General features: G+C 40.0%; 1 protein-coding gene across 6 annotated transcripts in view; it reads left to right on the top strand.

Annotated features, from left to right (window-relative positions):
- Nucleotides 1–17395, top strand: part of BOD1L1 (biorientation of chromosomes in cell division 1 like 1) — a 112249-nt gene that overhangs the window by 10979 nt on the left and 83875 nt on the right. For 5 of the 6 annotated variants that reach the window (XM_075569235.1, XM_075569210.1, XM_075569216.1 and 2 more), the window contains exons 6-10: nucleotides 440–609; nucleotides 1402–1516; nucleotides 9472–9604; nucleotides 10112–10187; nucleotides 10872–17382. In XM_075569235.1, the coding sequence (XP_075425350.1) occupies nucleotides 440–609; nucleotides 1402–1516; nucleotides 9472–9604; nucleotides 10112–10187; nucleotides 10872–17382 (7005 nt within the window). Of the gene's footprint in view, nucleotides 1–439; nucleotides 610–1401; nucleotides 1517–2213; nucleotides 2280–9471; nucleotides 9605–10111; nucleotides 10188–10871; nucleotides 17383–17395 lie in introns of those variants that run through there. The other variant, XM_075569242.1, reaches the window with a different exon arrangement.

Genomic DNA, 17395 nt, shown 5'->3' on the forward strand with positions numbered 1-17395 from the left:
TCTTTTCTTTGGACATCACCTGCCAATTGAGACTTTGGGTGCTTTCTCTCTGTATCATTTGACTTATAGGAAAAATACAAACAAAAACACATAAAAATACACTCAAATAAAAATGTAACCAAAAATTGGGATCCATTTCTTGGTCCCCCATTTCCTGAGACCTCCCGTCCAATTCTCACAAAATGGGTGCCTCTGTTACTCAAATCCCTAGTAAACAGAGCCACACGTCCACATCACCTCATCAATCGTGGTATGGAAACGTATAGAGGGGGAGACGAGTGTATACAGGCCCGGACGGTCCAGCCTACCCTGGCCCAGCACCACAAGGGAAGGGAGGGGGAAGAGGAGGGAGGGGGAGGGGAGGAAAAGGGGCCCATGTGACATATATATGCCACTTTAAGCTCCTTTTCATGTACCTTCTATTTCACCCCTTACCTAGATGAAGAAGACAATGCAGATACCCAGAGCAAAGCCAAGGCAGTGACCGAGCAGAATGAGGGAAAAGTGAAATCCGCACGGCACTCCTATGTGCACAAACCATATCTATATTCTAAATACTACAGCGATTCTGACGATGAACTGACGGTAGAGCAACGCCGGCACTCTGTTGTGAGTTCTAAATTGTTGGTGGACACTGTTCTAATTCTCTGTTAACCAGAAAAAACCTCTCTATCCACCTTTAAGACCCACCTTAAGACACACTTGCTTAAAGAAGCATATGAATAGCACTGTGGCTATTCTGAACACATGATACATAAAGTTTGGCCCCTGCAGACGCACTTACCAGAACTCCCTCCTACTGTCTCTGTACGTTCACCCTACCTACCAATTAGACTGTAAGCTCCTCGGGGCAGGGACTCCTCTTCCTTAATGTTACTTTTATGTCTAAAGCACTTATTCCCATGCTCTGTTATTTATTTGATTACCACATGTATTACTATTGTGAAGCGCTATGTACATTAATGGCGCTATATAAATAAAGACATACAATACATATAATAAGAATAAATCCTGGCATCCTGTTTTGTAAACCTATTTGAAGCAGTAAATGATTGACCCACTCATTGACTATATTGCAACGCACATGCAAGTAACACTATTGTCCGCTCAGACAACTGTTAGAGATTCTTTGATTCGCTCAACTGAATGAGCAGTGGAGCTATGGTGAATGTTTTCTGTTCAACCACAACTTGGTGAGAAAGATCTATGTTTGCTTCAATGTTCCAACTTGCTGGTATGAATAGGATGCCCTCATATCCCAGAAAATTTAGTTTCTCTTTAATCATTGTAATGTACTAAGAAAAGTGCTCTCAACATATTTGCTTTTGACTCCCATTTGTTTCGGCAGTAAAGTTGTGTAATAAAATAAAATTGCAGCCTAAATACATTTTGTACTTTCAGGCTAAAGCTAAAGAAGAAAGATTATTAAGAAGGCAGATGAACAGGGAACGACTAGAAGAAAAACGTAAGCAGAAGGCTGCAGAGAGAACGAAGACTTTAAACATGAAGAGTCAAGGTAAGACTCACTTTTTCTAGTTCTAGGTCTTTTTTTATGGAGTGGTGCCCAAACTGTACTCCATATTCAAGGTTTGATCTTACTAATGCTGTGTAAAGGGACGTAATTATGTTTACTTTCCTTCCATCCATTCCTCGTTTAATGCAAGATAACATCTTGTTTGCCTTTGCAGCTACTGCATGACATTGGGCACTATTGCTAAGTCTCCTTTCTACAAGCACTCCTAAATCCTTCTCCATCAAGGATTCCCCCAATTCATTCTCATTTAATATGTAATTCGCCTGTATGTTCTTATTTCCCAAATGCATAACCTTACATTTATCTGTATGAAACCATCTGCCATTTACCTGCCCAAGTTTCCAGTCTATCCAAGTCCTTCTGGAGAGAAATTACACCCTGTTCTAATTCTACTGCCTTACACAATTTAGTGTCATTAGCAAAGATGGAGACTTTGCTCTCTTTGCCAACCTCAAGGTCATTAATAAACAAGTTAAAAAGCATGGGTCCCCGTAATGATCCTTGAAGTACTCCACTCAAGACTTTAGCCCAACCTGAAAAGGTTCCATTTATTACAACTCTGTATTCTGTCCTTCAGTTTTCAATCCAGGTTCCAATATTATTACTGAGTCCAATTTCCTTTATTTTGTACACCAACCTCTTGTGTGGAACCGTATCAAAAGCCTTTTGCAAAATCTAAGTAGACCACATCAACTGCATTACCCTGGTCTAAATTCCTACTTGCCTCCTCAAAGAAACTAATAAGGTTAGTTTGGCATGACCTATCTTTCATAAATCTTGATGACTGTTACTAATATTGTTACCCATTAGATATTCCTGAATATTATCCCGTATTAAACCTTCAAGTAGCTTCTCTGCTATTGATGTCATGTTTACAGGTCTGTAATTCCCTGTTTGTGATCTAGCTCCCTTTTTTTAATATAGGCACCACGTCTACTTTACACCAATCTTGTGGTACTTGGCCTGTGGAAATGAAGTCCTTGAATATTACATGTTATATTGTTTGGCTATTACTGAACTTAGCTCCTTAAGAACTTACAAAGTAACCAGACACTGAAGTGCTCTAGGAAAAAAAGTGTACCACCGCATTCAATTAATTAGGAAGTTGCTTCCATGTAGGATTAATCAATTGAAAGTGTACTCGTTCAGGCTCGCATTCGAGCGACTCGCCTACCCAGACCCTATGAGGAAGGTAACAGACTTACCTCCCGTGAGAAATTTAAAATCAGAGACAGAACATGACACAGACAGAGCCCAGTGCTACATCCGTTGACACAAATACATGGTACAGTGCCTATATATTTATACATATACAGCTCAACACCGTTATATCGTGATCCGCTATAACGCGGTTTGAGCGTGGACCCCAAATTTAAAAAAATAAAAATAAAATATTTTTTTATTTTTTTGCACACTGCATACACTAACAGCACACTGCATACACTCACGGCACACTGCATACACTCACGGCACACTGCATACACTCACGGCACACTGCATACACTCACGGCACACTGCATACACTCACGGCACACTGCATACACTCACGGCACACTGCATACACTCACGGCACACTGCATACACTCACGGCACACTGCATACACTCACGGCACACTGCATACACTCACGGCACACTGCATACACTCCCGGCACACTGCATACACTCACGGCACACTGCATACACTCACAGCACGCACACACTCACTGCACACACTCACAGCACACTACACACACTCACAGAACACTGCACACACTCACAGAACACTGCACACACTCACAGCACACTGCACACACTCACTGCACACTGCGCACACTCACTGCACACTGCGCACACTCACTGCACACTGCGCACACTCACTGCACACTGCGCACACTCACTGACACACTGCACACACTCACTGACACACTGCGTGCACACACACACACAGTCAAATACACACACACACAAACAGAGACACACTGTCTCTTTAAGGGAGCGTGCTCTCGCAAGACGGAAGCAGAAGCAGGAAGCAGAGACAGGGAGAAGAGCTGCCAGATGCCGGGTAAGTGCTGTGTGCTATTGCCGCTGCCCCAAGAGTCTGGGAACGCTGGGAGAGTTCTCAGCTTTCCTCCTCCGGCGGACACAGTACCACCACAATTTTTTTTTTTTTCGCTCCCTTTGTCTTGTATTGACCCCGGTTTGCTTCTTTGATGCATTAAATCTTTTCTAAACATTTATTATACCAGAGTGCTGCAGATTACGATATTTGGTTTATCTGTTCTGAAGCTGGATTGTGGTCCCGGCTACACTGTGAGCACCCTGACTCTAAGCTAAATCCTTTACATTGATTTTTTTCATGTGTTATAGAGTGCCCTGAACATCTTTTTGCTGGGTGTGTGTGTGTGTGTGTGTGTGTGTGTGTGTGTGTGTGTATATATATGTATATGTACACAGGTGTAAAGGGAGAGGGGGATTGGCCCGGTATTAAAGGGGTTGCACCCCATATGGCCACCCCCTGACCTCACCAGGGAGGCAAGGGGTTAACTGGACTGCGGTCCAGGAATGTGGTTTGCACCTTGCTATGACATGAAAATGTATGTTCCCCTGTTGTAATGCATTTCCATGCATTCCATGCACCATGTAAGTGTCTGTGCCACAAACACACTGGGATCAATCCGGGAGGACAAGGGTTAATGGGTAGATAGTGATTATAGCCCTTTGTTTAATTTTCCCGGCTTTTCAGGCACCATTTTGCAGAGTCCTATAGGCCGCCATTGGAGCTCCATTCATTTCAATGGCGGATCTAGCTGTTTTGGACCTGTTTTCATCGAATACTAGCAGGTGGCATCCGAGAGGAGCAGCGGCGATTTCCCGTTGTAAGTCAATGGGCCCATTGACTTCAATGGAGATTCCTCGACGGTGATCTCCAGGAATAGGTTGGCAGCCGTCTAAACCGCAAAACCGCAAAGCGGATACATTATCTGAAAAGGAGCTTTCATCACGATTCGTTCAAGTTCAACGACAAGTGGCGTGGGAATCTTAGGTTCTAGGGCACCCAGAAATAAAATTATTTTTGCCCCTAGCTCCTAGGCCTCCCCTCACTTGACCACCACCGGGTCCAAGAATCCAGGGCCCCCGAAAAGGGTCGTGTTGGCTGAGTGGGCCGCGCCATAGGTTTCAATGGCGGCGGCAGAAGCAGCACGAGAAAACGGCTAAGTCCGAAACCCGGAAAATCATAAGCCCATATCTCCGGTTCTGGAGGGTCCAGAGGGCCAAGGTTTGGGGTACCTGCAGTCACTGTTACAGCGTGACCGCTGAACCATTCCCGACCCTCTCCGACCAACCTGACGTAGTATGGACCACCATAAAGGTTCGTGAATTTTTCCCATAGACTTCAATGTCGGCCGTCTCCCATTGACCGGCTATGGCGGAGAAGCCCCATAGGCTTCAACGGCGGCGGTGCCCCGTTATAAGTCTATGGCGGCAGACTCCCATAGACGCCAATGGCGGAGATTCACCATTGAAAGTCTATGGTGGCGGAGCCTGTTATTTTCAATGGGGAATAAGTGATAAACTGAGATTTATTCTACAGCGGAGAAATTTGTATTAAAAGAATAAACAGTTTATGTTGTATTTATGTATCTCCGGTTCTGTAGGTCGCAACGGGCTGAAATTTTGCCACTATGGTGAGTCCCGGCATTAAGAACTGGGCCATTTTGACCCGCTGGACCAAACCGAACCGGATATTTTAATATGGTTGTATATTCAGAACCATACTGTATTTCAAAGCGGGGACAAAAGACCGCGAAGATTCCTGCACACTAAGGAATGCAAATGGTCAGGGGGGCGACCCAAAGTCTAAGAACCAGGTCCTGATCAAAAGACTCAGCCACTCTAACCGTTTACATGAGGGTGGAGAAGCGTGAAGCTGGAGTGGTTTGTAGGTGCTATAACTCACACCTACAAACAAAGAATATCCTGCCAGATACCCCATCTGGCAGACTGCCCGGTGCCCCTGATTTGGGTGTGGGGCTACAGAAATGAGACCCTCAGGGTCCCAGTACGCATGTGCCATCTAGCTGGGGGGCATGGGTTAATAATGTTCCCACGTTTGCGATTGGGTGCAGATAATTGTTCTCCAATAGTCTGCACTCAATAGTAAGAATAGGGTTGCAAAGATATATAAACTGTTGTCAACCCTACAGTCTTTGTCTTCTTGATACATCTTGATTGTTACCTGATTGCTTGAGAATTGCTATGTGACTACTTCTTCATTCCAACCCCTAAGTAAGTGTTACCTTGTCTGTTAATTGTACTATACTGCTGTGTTCATTTATCTAAGGAATAAATATACTTTATTATATCTAATAAGTTCAGTTCAACCCAGTTATTTGGTGTATATTACATCTTGTCATAAGTTACCGTGGCAACAGGTAGTCCTCGTTATCCAACCTTTCACTTTACAACGAATGGCATATCCAACGCTTTAAAATGCAACCCTGAGGGACGTTTTTCGACGCTGGAATGTGTTGTCCAACGCTAACCGCCAGTGATTAACATGGGACTCACTTTACAACGGTTTCACTATCCAAGCCTGTAATCCAGGACGGATTACGTTGGATAACCGGGGACTACCTGTATATAGCAACTATATGCTTTACGGTGGAATGTTTTTTGTCACTTTTTTTACCCACCATAACAAACTAATGTATATATATTCGTTTATTTTTTGTAATATGGCATAGTCCTTCATGTCATACAATGCTATTTTCTTATCTCTATATACCCTATACTCTGTCTATTTGTCTTGTTAAATATTACAAACATCAATAGGATATACCAATATGCTAGACTCCAGTAGTTGCGGTGATTTCATTTTGAGTGTTTTATATATACAGCAGGGCCCCGGGTATACGGCGGGTTCCGTTCCAGGGGCCCGCCATATAGTGATATGGAAAATAGCTGAAGCGCTCAAATGCAGGTATATCTCAAAATGATAATAAGCCAGACCACTGTACCAGGGTACTAACAATTGATATAGTACCTATTGTGTCATATAATGGGTACTATCCTCCTGAAGACAGGTGGTGTGTGGTGCAACCCACTCACCATCAGTCTCATTGGCAGGTTCCCCTGAAAAATATACAAGTACTCACATCCTGGTAGGGCAGGCAGGCAGGCTGTGCAGCTACTCAATGCAATACAGGGAAAAGGGAGACCAAAAAGCGCACCAGCACAAACGGAGCAGGAAGAACCCAGGACAAAAAAATGATTAAAAGGGCACTTTAATGTGGCAAAAGACCCATCCAATGCATTTCGAACGTCGCAGCGTTCTTTTTCAAGGATTAAATTAAATTAAAAAGTGAAAATCGGCGGAAAGTGGCTCCGGCGATTTTCAGTTCTGTGCATGCACAGAACGCCATTTTCGCCGTTCTGCGCATGCGTGCCTATTGTCTGTGCGCGCAAACTACGGTATGCGCGCGCAGACAACGGTCTGCGCATGCGCGCCGGGCGCAACTGTCCGTTCTGCACATGCGCGACTGAGGATCAAAGATGGCGACCCCCTTCTCGGTGCCGCCGTATCGGCGGATCGCCGAAAAGCGAAGCGCCGAGAAGCGGGGCCCTGCTGTATTCATATTCGTTTTATATTTGAATACAGTGATTAATTTCATCAGATTGATTCTTTCCAGCTGTATTTTAAGAATGAGTCATATGTTGTAGGGAGGGGGGTATTTAAGATGACCTCCCACTCTGTCACTCCTTGAAACAGCGCTGTTTGGTGCGAAACGCGTGGGAGGACTTTTTGTTTTGTTTTTATTTAAATGTCTCGAATAAAGCATTTTTTTATACTTTTTTTTCTTCTTTCTAATTGATAGAGTTCCAGTGACATTTGTTGCCAGCTGTCATTGTGCACATGGTCGATTCTCAGCTTGCAATAAGGGTTAGCCTGAGCTTACTAGAGAACCATTAGAAGCCCTCACCTCGTGCAGTAATATTATGCGTAAAAAAGATGTGGGAGAGCCTAAACACTATTAAACCTTGTTTCTAATTGCTGAACTCGTATGGAACTTGGCTTGCTGTGAACTGCACCACATTTCAGTGTCTCAAGTTTTGTAAATATAATTATCCTTAATTTACATCGTTGCATATCATACCATACAGTATATTGTAGGGTTGAAAAAAGACATGTTCATCCTACGTTTACTTGAATTTGCTAAAATACTCATACTATAGTTGCAAGTAATTTGATTCAGGGGAAAGCAAACAAAAACCCCAAATGACACATTTACCAATGATGTCTCCTAAGGGGAAAAATACATTCCTTCCCAACTCCAGTAAAATAAATCGCATTTTCCCTGGTTCAATATCTTTTCTATGTTTAACTTATTGGATATACTCCTGTTAAACCTTTCTAAAACGATGCATAACCATTTCTTAAAGATATCTATTATATCTGACATCAGTCTTCATGGGTACTGATACCACATTTTGACTGCCGTTACTTTAAAGAACCCTTTTCTAATGTAAACAATTCTAATTTGGCCAACCGTTCAATTATAAATGAGACTTTCTATCCCCTTTATTAATTTGGTAGCTACTCTTTGCACTTTTTTCAGTTCCATATCAGTCTATATCAAGGAGCGGTGCCCAAAATTGTACTCCATATTCAAAGTGTAGTCTTACTAGGATTTATACAGTGGCAATATTATACTGTCTTCATCTAGACCCCGTTTTATCCATGATATCCTATTATCCTGTACAGCTGCTGCCTGACATTGACCACTATTGCTAAGCCTGTTGTCTACAAACTTTCCTAAATCATTTAGTTTGTAGATAGCATGCTTATTCGTGCTTCCTAAATGCATAACCTTCCTTTTTTATCTGTATTAAATCTGATCTGCCATTTTACCAGCCCAAGCTGTTCAATTATTAAAGTCCTTATGTAGAAAAATTACATCCTGGCCTGATTTTACTGTTGTCAACAAAGTTGGAGACTCTGCTCTTCAAGCCTACTTAAAAGCAAAACTCCTTAAAAAAAATAAATTAAAAAAAATAAAAGCAGTGGTCCCAATACTGAAACTTGAGGCATTCTGCTTGCAACTTTATCCCAACCTGAAAAGATTCAATTCAACTCTGTAGTCTATCCTTCAACCAGTTTTCAATTTGAGGTACAAATATTTATTCTGACCCCTTTCCTTTTGTACACTAACTTCTTGTGTGGCACGATATCAATAGCTTTTGCAAAATCTACATATGACCACAAATACACTACGGTGGTTAGTTTGGCATGACCCCTGTCATAAATCCATGCTTCCTACTGTATCAATAATACTTTTGTTGTCCAAAATGTATTCCTAAATATATATTAATAAACCTTCAAGTATCTTCCCCATTATTGATGTCAGGTTTACGATGAAGCGCCTGCATGTTTTTAAGTCACCTTGCTATATGAGAACGTTATAATACATTGACAAACCCATTAACCATACAGGGTTTATCAAGTGCTGTACCACTATAGGTGAATAAGATTCTTAACTGCAAATTCTAATCCTACACAATAAAATAAGACCCTTTTGATGAGTGAAATGGAGACTTAAAGTATGGAGGACTGTACTTTTTTGTGCTTCATCAAAAAGGGTGATTGTCTGTCTAATGACATGCTTCGGTGAATAAACCCCCCTCAGGTGCCATACAATGTTAGAAAATATAGTAAATCCTGCTTCTCTTTGCTAATCTTTCATGCCATATGTCTTGATATCTATATATACTCTTGTTTTGTTTACCTACAACTAAAGTGTAGTAATTGACCAAATTGCCAACAATAAATGTTGAAACATTCTAAAATCACGTATAGAAGATTTTTTGTTAACATGATGTGCTTTCTATTTCTCACTTAAATGATCTCTTAATTGTAGTGTATTGAATACTCAGGGTTTTGTTCTTTGTTGTTTTCTAGGGAAAACAAGCGCTGAGTACCAGTCTTCTATAGATATGAAAGCAAAGTCTAGCAGCATAAAGGAGGTGCTGAAAGAACAGAAGTTTTTAGAAAAGAAGGTAGCAATGAGCAAGCAAAAAAAGAGAGATTCAAGGTATTTTGCTGTGTTTTATGTTGAGTATATATCATTTTAAAATTATTCTTGGGTAGGGTAGTTTTAGGTACACATTATTGTACTTTCTTTTTTACACATGTTTAGATTGATCTATTTTAATAAACTCTTATACTGTCCAGGGTGATTTATACCATTAATTTTCAACTGAGATGCATTGTATGTTTGTTTTTTAGAGATGATACATAAATATTTTTGCCTGACTTGTAATTAAAATAGTTTATTATCTTCTTTAATAGGTGCAAATCATTTTGATTCTACTTTTCCCTTTTGTTCTTTGTTTACAGTTTTTTTGCATTGGAAACACATTTGTAATATGACATGAAGACTGGATCTCTTGCATGCATTATACTAATATTTTCTATCGGTTTCTGTTTGGCAAATAGTTTTGCTTACCTTTCCAGTTTATTCATGTGAAGAATATTTACCAGTTTTTGAAGTTGCTTCTTTTATGGGTTTCATTCTTTGCCTGTTGTTTTTTCTTTTTAGGACTGATCAGAACAATTTAAAAATAAAATGTGACCTTATCGAAGAAGACTCCAAAGATGCACAGAAAACAAATGAGGTGGTTTTTTGATTTGCAACAATTTGTTTTTAAATATCTCTTTCGCCCTCTATCTCGCGCTCTCTTATATAATCCTATTGCATTGTAATAAGGAACCGCTGGGAATGGGGTTTTTTTTTCTCCCCCCCCCAGCACAAACTGTAATTGTTAATGTGAATTCTTCTAGCTAATCTATGTTCTGATTGTATGAGCCGATTCCTTAGTTAAACAGTGATCAGTAGAAAAAGAAAACATTTTTTCTTTCTTTACTGAAATGATACAGTACATAATTACTTAATCTGAAGCCAATATGATTAACTTTGTTAATTCAAAATTGAGTTCTATTTATGTTTTTTTTTATTTCTTGTTGTAAAAATCAGAAGGCTTAGTACTGGTAATTTCTTTGTCGGAAGAAATAAAACAATGTAATGCTGCTGCTTCAGAATAGTATAATGTACGTACCATTTCAAATACTCGCACAAAACTAGAAAGTCAATTCAAGAATAAATAGCCCACACCAATGCTCTGCATTTTGTCATATCGTGAATCAATCTAGTCTTATACGATATTATAAGGACACAGCGCTGCAAATTCTCTTTTCCTGTCCGTAAAACGTTCATGAATGTTAAAAAAAGAAAACTAACTTTGTGAGCGGGGAATATGTTTAGACTCTTACAATCTGTTCTTTGTTTGCTTTTATTGCAGCTTCACGAGAAAACCTCTTTATCCACAAAAGAAGCAAAGAATAGCGTTGTGAGAAGTGATAATAATAAACCTTCTAAAAAATGTACAGAACCAGCAGAAGAAAGTAAGAGTGATATCAGATCAGAAAGGGAGCATAAGAAGAAACCCCCCTTATTCATTGATAAATTGCAACAAGACAATGATATACGGGACACAAGAAAGCAAGTGGAAAGACTTGACTCTTTTTCTGAAGAGCAGCAAAAGCAGAAGAGCGGAACTAAACTTGACAAAAACACAAGGAAAGAACTGGGTGATCTTGAAATGCACAATGCGAAGAGCATAATTAAGAAGGAAGCCAAATCGCATAGAACCGAGCGTGAGCGAACACTCTCAGAAGATAGATCATCCTCCAAGCATAGATACAAGACAGACAATGTCCATAAAGCAAGTGACGATTTAGAACCTCAAAGATCCAAGAAAAATATAAAAGAAGATGATAGCTTGCAGAAGTATAGTCAAAGCAAATCCTCTTCAGAAGAAAGGTCTGATAGAAAAAGTAAGCACAAAAGTGATGGAAAGTCTTCCACGTACAGTAAAGATGAAAAAACATCTGCAAGTGAACATACTCTCAAAACAGATGAAAATGCACGCAAGGAAAGTAGTAAAAGAGATAGATATCAATCCACTGACAAATCAAGACCTGAGCACAAGTATAAACGATCACTTAGTGATTCTCGAACGCACAGAGATTCTCAAAGTACTTCAAGGCAACACAGTACGTCATCCCAGAAAAAGTCTAAAATCTATTCAGAAGATAAAAATGAAGCAGATTCAACTAATTCAGACAATTCAAAGCAGGGGGACAGTGTGCATAAAGACAGAAGAAGAATAAAGAGCTGCTCAGAAGAGAGGGTTTCATCAAAGGCTAAATTTAAGAGCCACAGCAAATCATTAAAATCGAGTGATCAAGAAATACAAGAGCAGCCACAGAAGACTGACAAAGATAAAACTCTGGGGGAGGGTTACACTGAAAAACGCAAATCTAAATCGGAGGAAAAAGATAGTGAAGAAAGAAATGAGTCTGTAATTGCTCATGCTTCAACTAATTTAACAAAAGAAAGTGGTCATAAATCCAAACATCTAGGAGACAAGGAAAAAGAAAGATCTAGAAGTGACAATAGGGAACGTTTCTCCTCCAAATTGGATAAGAAATTATATGGGGAAACGCCTAAAAGTACAAACTTAAAGCACAGCCATAAAGACCTGAAACGAAAGGAAGATGGCAGTAAATTGGAAGAAAAATTAGCAAAATATTCAGACGAGAAAAAGATACAAGAAAGAAGGAGCAGTTTATACAGGAAGTCAGATAAGAAACAAGTTTCAGAGTATAAAGGTGAAAGTTCAAAAGCGGTCATTACTAAAAAACCATCAAAATTAGAAACTGATAATGAAGTAATCAATAGTGCTTCTGAAGAACAAGTAAAAACTGCAACAAGTCCTGTTTCAACAGAAGAAAAGGAAGGGCTGGGTACAACTAATTCAGAACGACCTTATACAATAGCTGTAAAAATGTCAGTGGAGGAGGCAGGAGATGAAATTGCTGAACTGATCGTTCCGGAAACATTTCTTGCATCAAATTATCAAGCTTCAAATCCTTATTTTGAATCAGAAAATACTAGCACAAATAAAAATAATTCACTAAAACATATATCTAATGAATCGAGGCTTAACAATGTTCGTAAGGATGGTTGTACAACTGTACCCGCTTTAGATTCACGTTCAAGTGTTAAAACTGAAGACAATAGGACAAAAGACATGCATTTGACAACACATTCTGCAGCAGAACATTTTGAAGATGATACAATGAGTGCATCATGTTCTGGAAATACTAATGCTGTTGATGTTTCAAAAGAAGATGTGATTAATTCACGAATCACTCTTTTTCATAAGACTGTGACCTCGTCAAATAGTAATGCAGATCATAATAGCACTGATGTAGATATCTTTCAGAATGGTGGAGATGAAAAACCTTCTAGTGAACAGAGAGATGCTCCTCTGGAAACACATGCTAAAGACAGTTCCAATTTCTTTCCTGTTAAAATATCATCTGACGTCAAAATAACTGGTTCAAATGATGGTGAGATTTCCACAACTGACACAGCTGAAGAATCTGGAGAACACATGATGGATCTTTCCAATGTTGATGAACGTACTGCCACAAAAGAATTCAAAGGTTCAAAGAAGGTTGTACTGCTGGATAATTCTGAATTGGATAATCTGGTTACTGGGAATGATGTAGAAGAGGATTCTGTGGTGGATAGGGCTGCAGATGCGATGGAAAGCAATAGTAAAAATGTTGCAAATGAAAATATTTCAAGTTTTGATGTTGAAAGAAAATGTGAAAGGTTAATTACTGTCACGTGCACAGAAAACAATGTTGAAAGCAGTATTATGGAAACCAATGTGGCAGGGAATGATAGGATTGCCTTTGTGCATTCAGAATTGTGTGAACACGCCTCATCTTCAAGTACGGTTATGGGTAGAAACACAAACCTTGATTGTGAGGATTCTGCAACCTCATCAAGCTCTGTAATGGAGAAAACTGAAAAAGAACGAGTTCGTGCAACAATTATTTGCTCTAAAGGTTCAAGTGAGAATGTGGCAACATCCTCAAACTGTCTGAGTAGCAGTGTCGATAAAGACAATGAAAATGTCATGGTAAACTTTGATAATGGCAGGGAATACACAGCCACTACTTCTGCTTCTGATATTGGTAACTTTGCTGAAGAAGATGCAGAGGTCACAATGTTATCAGACAACAGCACAGAGGATGCAACCACTTCATCCAGCTCCTACAGGAAAAACTGCTTTGAAAACTGTTTTTTAGACACATCACTTTCCTCAGAAAAAAGCAGAGAAAATACAGCAACTTCTTCTCAAACTACAACAGATACTGTGCCAGAAGATGAGGATGCTGTGGGTAACATTACACTGAAAGCAGCTACTTCATCAAGCGCTGTAATTGCCTTAAGAACAGATGAAAATAATGATACTCACAGGGCATCTTCAGAAAATGACCAGGAGAATGCAGCAACCTCTTCATACAATGCAGAAGAAAACACTGGTGCTCTTAGAGTTTCAGAAAATATAATTACACATGCAGCAACCTCTTCAAGTAGTGTGATTGATAGTAGAAAAGAATTGAATCTTGAAGGTTCTTTGGCTTCCTCAGAAATGGACAATGAAAATACAGCCGCTTCATCTAGCAATGTAATGGATAGCAGTATGGAAGATGATTCTGGCACGTGGCTGAAAAAGTCTGTAGAAAGAGAAAATGAAAATGCAGCTAGTTCTTCCAGTACCTTAAATGAACATGAAAACCGAGATTTCATAAGTGTAGAGGACAGCAAAAATGCAAGAGCCACATCAAGTACACAGCAAAATAGTGTCATAAATAAGAGATGTATGGGTTTTATATCCTCAGGTACTCTTAAAGAATATCCAGTAAACTCATCTGACATTGTTATGGACAGTAGCACAGAGGTGTCTGTTTCTATTAGCGGTGGGGTGGACTGTGGCAGTGCTGCAAGCTGCTCAAGCAGTGGTAGGGACCAAAGTCTTGGTGAGGAAAAGGATTTGGATCAAGCAAAGGACAAGGATAATAACACTGCCTCGTCAAGTAGTGCATTGATAATCCATATAAAAGATAACAGTGTTGGTCCTGTTGTGCCTAGCCAGAATGGTGATGAAGCTGCTTCTTCTTCAAGCATTTATATGGATAGCAGTACAGAACATTCATTAGTTAAAGTTATATATGGCTCAGAAAATGTAGACGCTACAGCATCTTCAAGCATTTCGATGAACAGCAGTACTGAACGGGTGGATGGTGCTTTCCGTATATGTCCAGGAAACAGTAATGATAATGCAGCAACCTCTTCTAGCAATTCCATGGATAGAGATGCAGTGGATATCAACATAAACAATTTAAACCACAGTACCCATGCTACTACCTCTTCAAGTGTGGCAATGGACAGCAGTACAGAAGAGGATATGGACATGAGGTTTATTATGAATGTAGAAAATAGAGTAAATGCTGCAACATCCTCAAGCACTTTGAACAGCATCACTAAAGAACAGAAGGATGGAAACTTTACTGCATTTCCTGAAAAGGGCTTTGAAATGACTGCATCTTCAAGCACCATAATGGACAGCAGCACAACAGACAAGGGGAACACCATAGTTTGCCCAGACAAGGGAAATGAAAATGCAGCTTCATCCAGTGGTATGATGGACAGCGGTCCGAAAAATAATCAAACTTGTAATGTGCTTTCCAATAATACTGCTTATGCGACTACCTCCTCAAGTAATGTTATGCAAAGAAGTTCAGGAGAACAGATGGATGAAAGTTTTACTGTTTGCTTTGAAAGGAATAGTGAAGCTACAGCTGCTTCTTCAACATCTTCAAGCAGTGCAATGCAATCCTCGCCAGTTAATGGAGACAATGCAACATCCTCAGATTATTTGATGGGCAGTAGCCTAGGGAGGGAGAAAGTGTCACAGACTGCATGTCCAGATAAAAATGAGGAAGCTGCAAGTTCTTCAGGTTTGTTTGCTGGTACGAGATCACAAGAAATGAGCACCGGAAATTCCATAGGCAGCCAAATTGTTGAAGACGCCACAACCTCATCCAGCACAGAGAGAGAAAATGAAACAGTTGTCAGAGGGAGAACAAATGATATAGGCGATTCTGAAGGTAATGAAAGTAGGTATATTATTGTAGAGGCAGCAGTTGAGTCCAGTTTTGCAGCCTCTGTAAGTGATGCTGCCATTTCTGGTACTGTAGAAGAAGCTGCAGCTACTTTCATTGGCACAAGGACTAATGATGAGGCTGGGCCTGTGATGCATTCTGATGATAGTGTAAATAATATTCTGATTTGTGAAAGGACAGATGAAAAAGAGGACACTGTGAGTAGCGCCAGCTCCGAAGAACAAAAGGTTTGCAGTAATGGATCCAGACAGAACATTAGTAGAGTTGGTGAGGGAGAAATTGATGGTGCTGTGACCAGTGCAGGCACAGAAGTGAGTGAGTCATCTATGACCAGTCATAATGCTGAGGTATTTGGTCATGTGACCTATGTAAACAGAGAAGGAATTGTTGATGTCAGCAATACACTTGCTGGCTGTCCTGTGGAGGAAGTGGCTGTTTCTCACACTAGCTCATTGGGCATAAATGAAAATCGGGTGACTGTGGCTAATGTAGACAACAGAGTTACTGAAAATTCTGAAAGTGGTGTTTTCAAAGAAAATACACATTATGAAACTATGCCAAGTATAGGTGAAGATCAGGAAGCTGAAAGGCCAATAAATAAAGTAGTATTGGAAGAAGGTGAAGGTGCTGTGACCAGCACAGGTATAACAGAAGAAAATTATGGGGAAAAAATAAGTGGAGGCATAAGAGAAGGTACATGTTCTGGCACAGAAACTGAAGGAAGTGGTAATTTTATAAGCAGAGCAGATACAAGGGACTGTAATACCATCATAGAAGATGACGAAAGTGCCATCACAAGTACTGGGGCAAAAGAAGATGAAGAAGAGGGTGAGGGATTTGTCACTAGCACTGGAACAGGAAGTGAGGATTCTTCATTCTCCATAGGCATGGAGGAACATTCTGATAGTGTTGTAATACACACTATTGGAGAGAATATTGGCATTTCCACTGAAGCAGGAAAAAGAGAACATGTTGTCCAAACAGTTAAAGCTACCGACGAGGGAACTGAAAGTGTTATGAGCCACACAAATGAAACGTTGCAGAATAACATTAGAAGTAAATGCACAGAATCCTCTGAAGAAAGCACTACAGTAATATCTAATGCATTTTCTAAGAAATGTAGTGTCCTCGGCACAGTAAACATTTCTGAAAGTACAGTTCTTGTTTCAGAGAGAGCAGAACAAAATACAAGTTCTTCAGATATGGAGATTGATGTTTCTGTTCCTGAGACTATTGCAAAAACATATGAAGAGAGGTGTGAGAGTGAGCCAATAAAAACATTGTCAGATGATGAAATAACTGTAGGTCTTGAACAGGATGAAATTGCAAGAATACCCGCGAGTAATGAAGAAAGTATGTGTATTTCCATCAGTGAGTCCAGCACAATGAACATTGTTTCTTATTCAGCAGAGAATTTAGACAGTAAGAAAACTGAAGCGGACGGTCAAGATGGAAAAAATATTGACAGTGCTCTTTCAAAAGACAATGGAGAAGCCAACCAAATGGGGGTAGACCACACATTTCGGATTTACACAATATACGCGTCCCTCAAGCATGAAGAAGATTCTCATTCAGTGTCTGGATTAGAAAGTTTATCAACCGATATAGAATCTCCTGCTGCCATACCTTCTAATGAGCAGACTGGTCAGGTTAACTCTAACTCCCATAATCTACATGCTAGCATTGGCACTAATCACGGAACTGAAGACGTTGATCACATCCAAAGTGATCTTCCTGAAGATGGAAATACAGTACCTGTTACAGGTTAGACTTTTTT

Source organism: Ascaphus truei, chromosome 1 (genome assembly GCF_040206685.1).
Source record: "Ascaphus truei isolate aAscTru1 chromosome 1, aAscTru1.hap1, whole genome shotgun sequence".
Classification (NCBI taxonomy): Eukaryota; Metazoa; Chordata; class Amphibia; order Anura; family Ascaphidae; genus Ascaphus; species Ascaphus truei.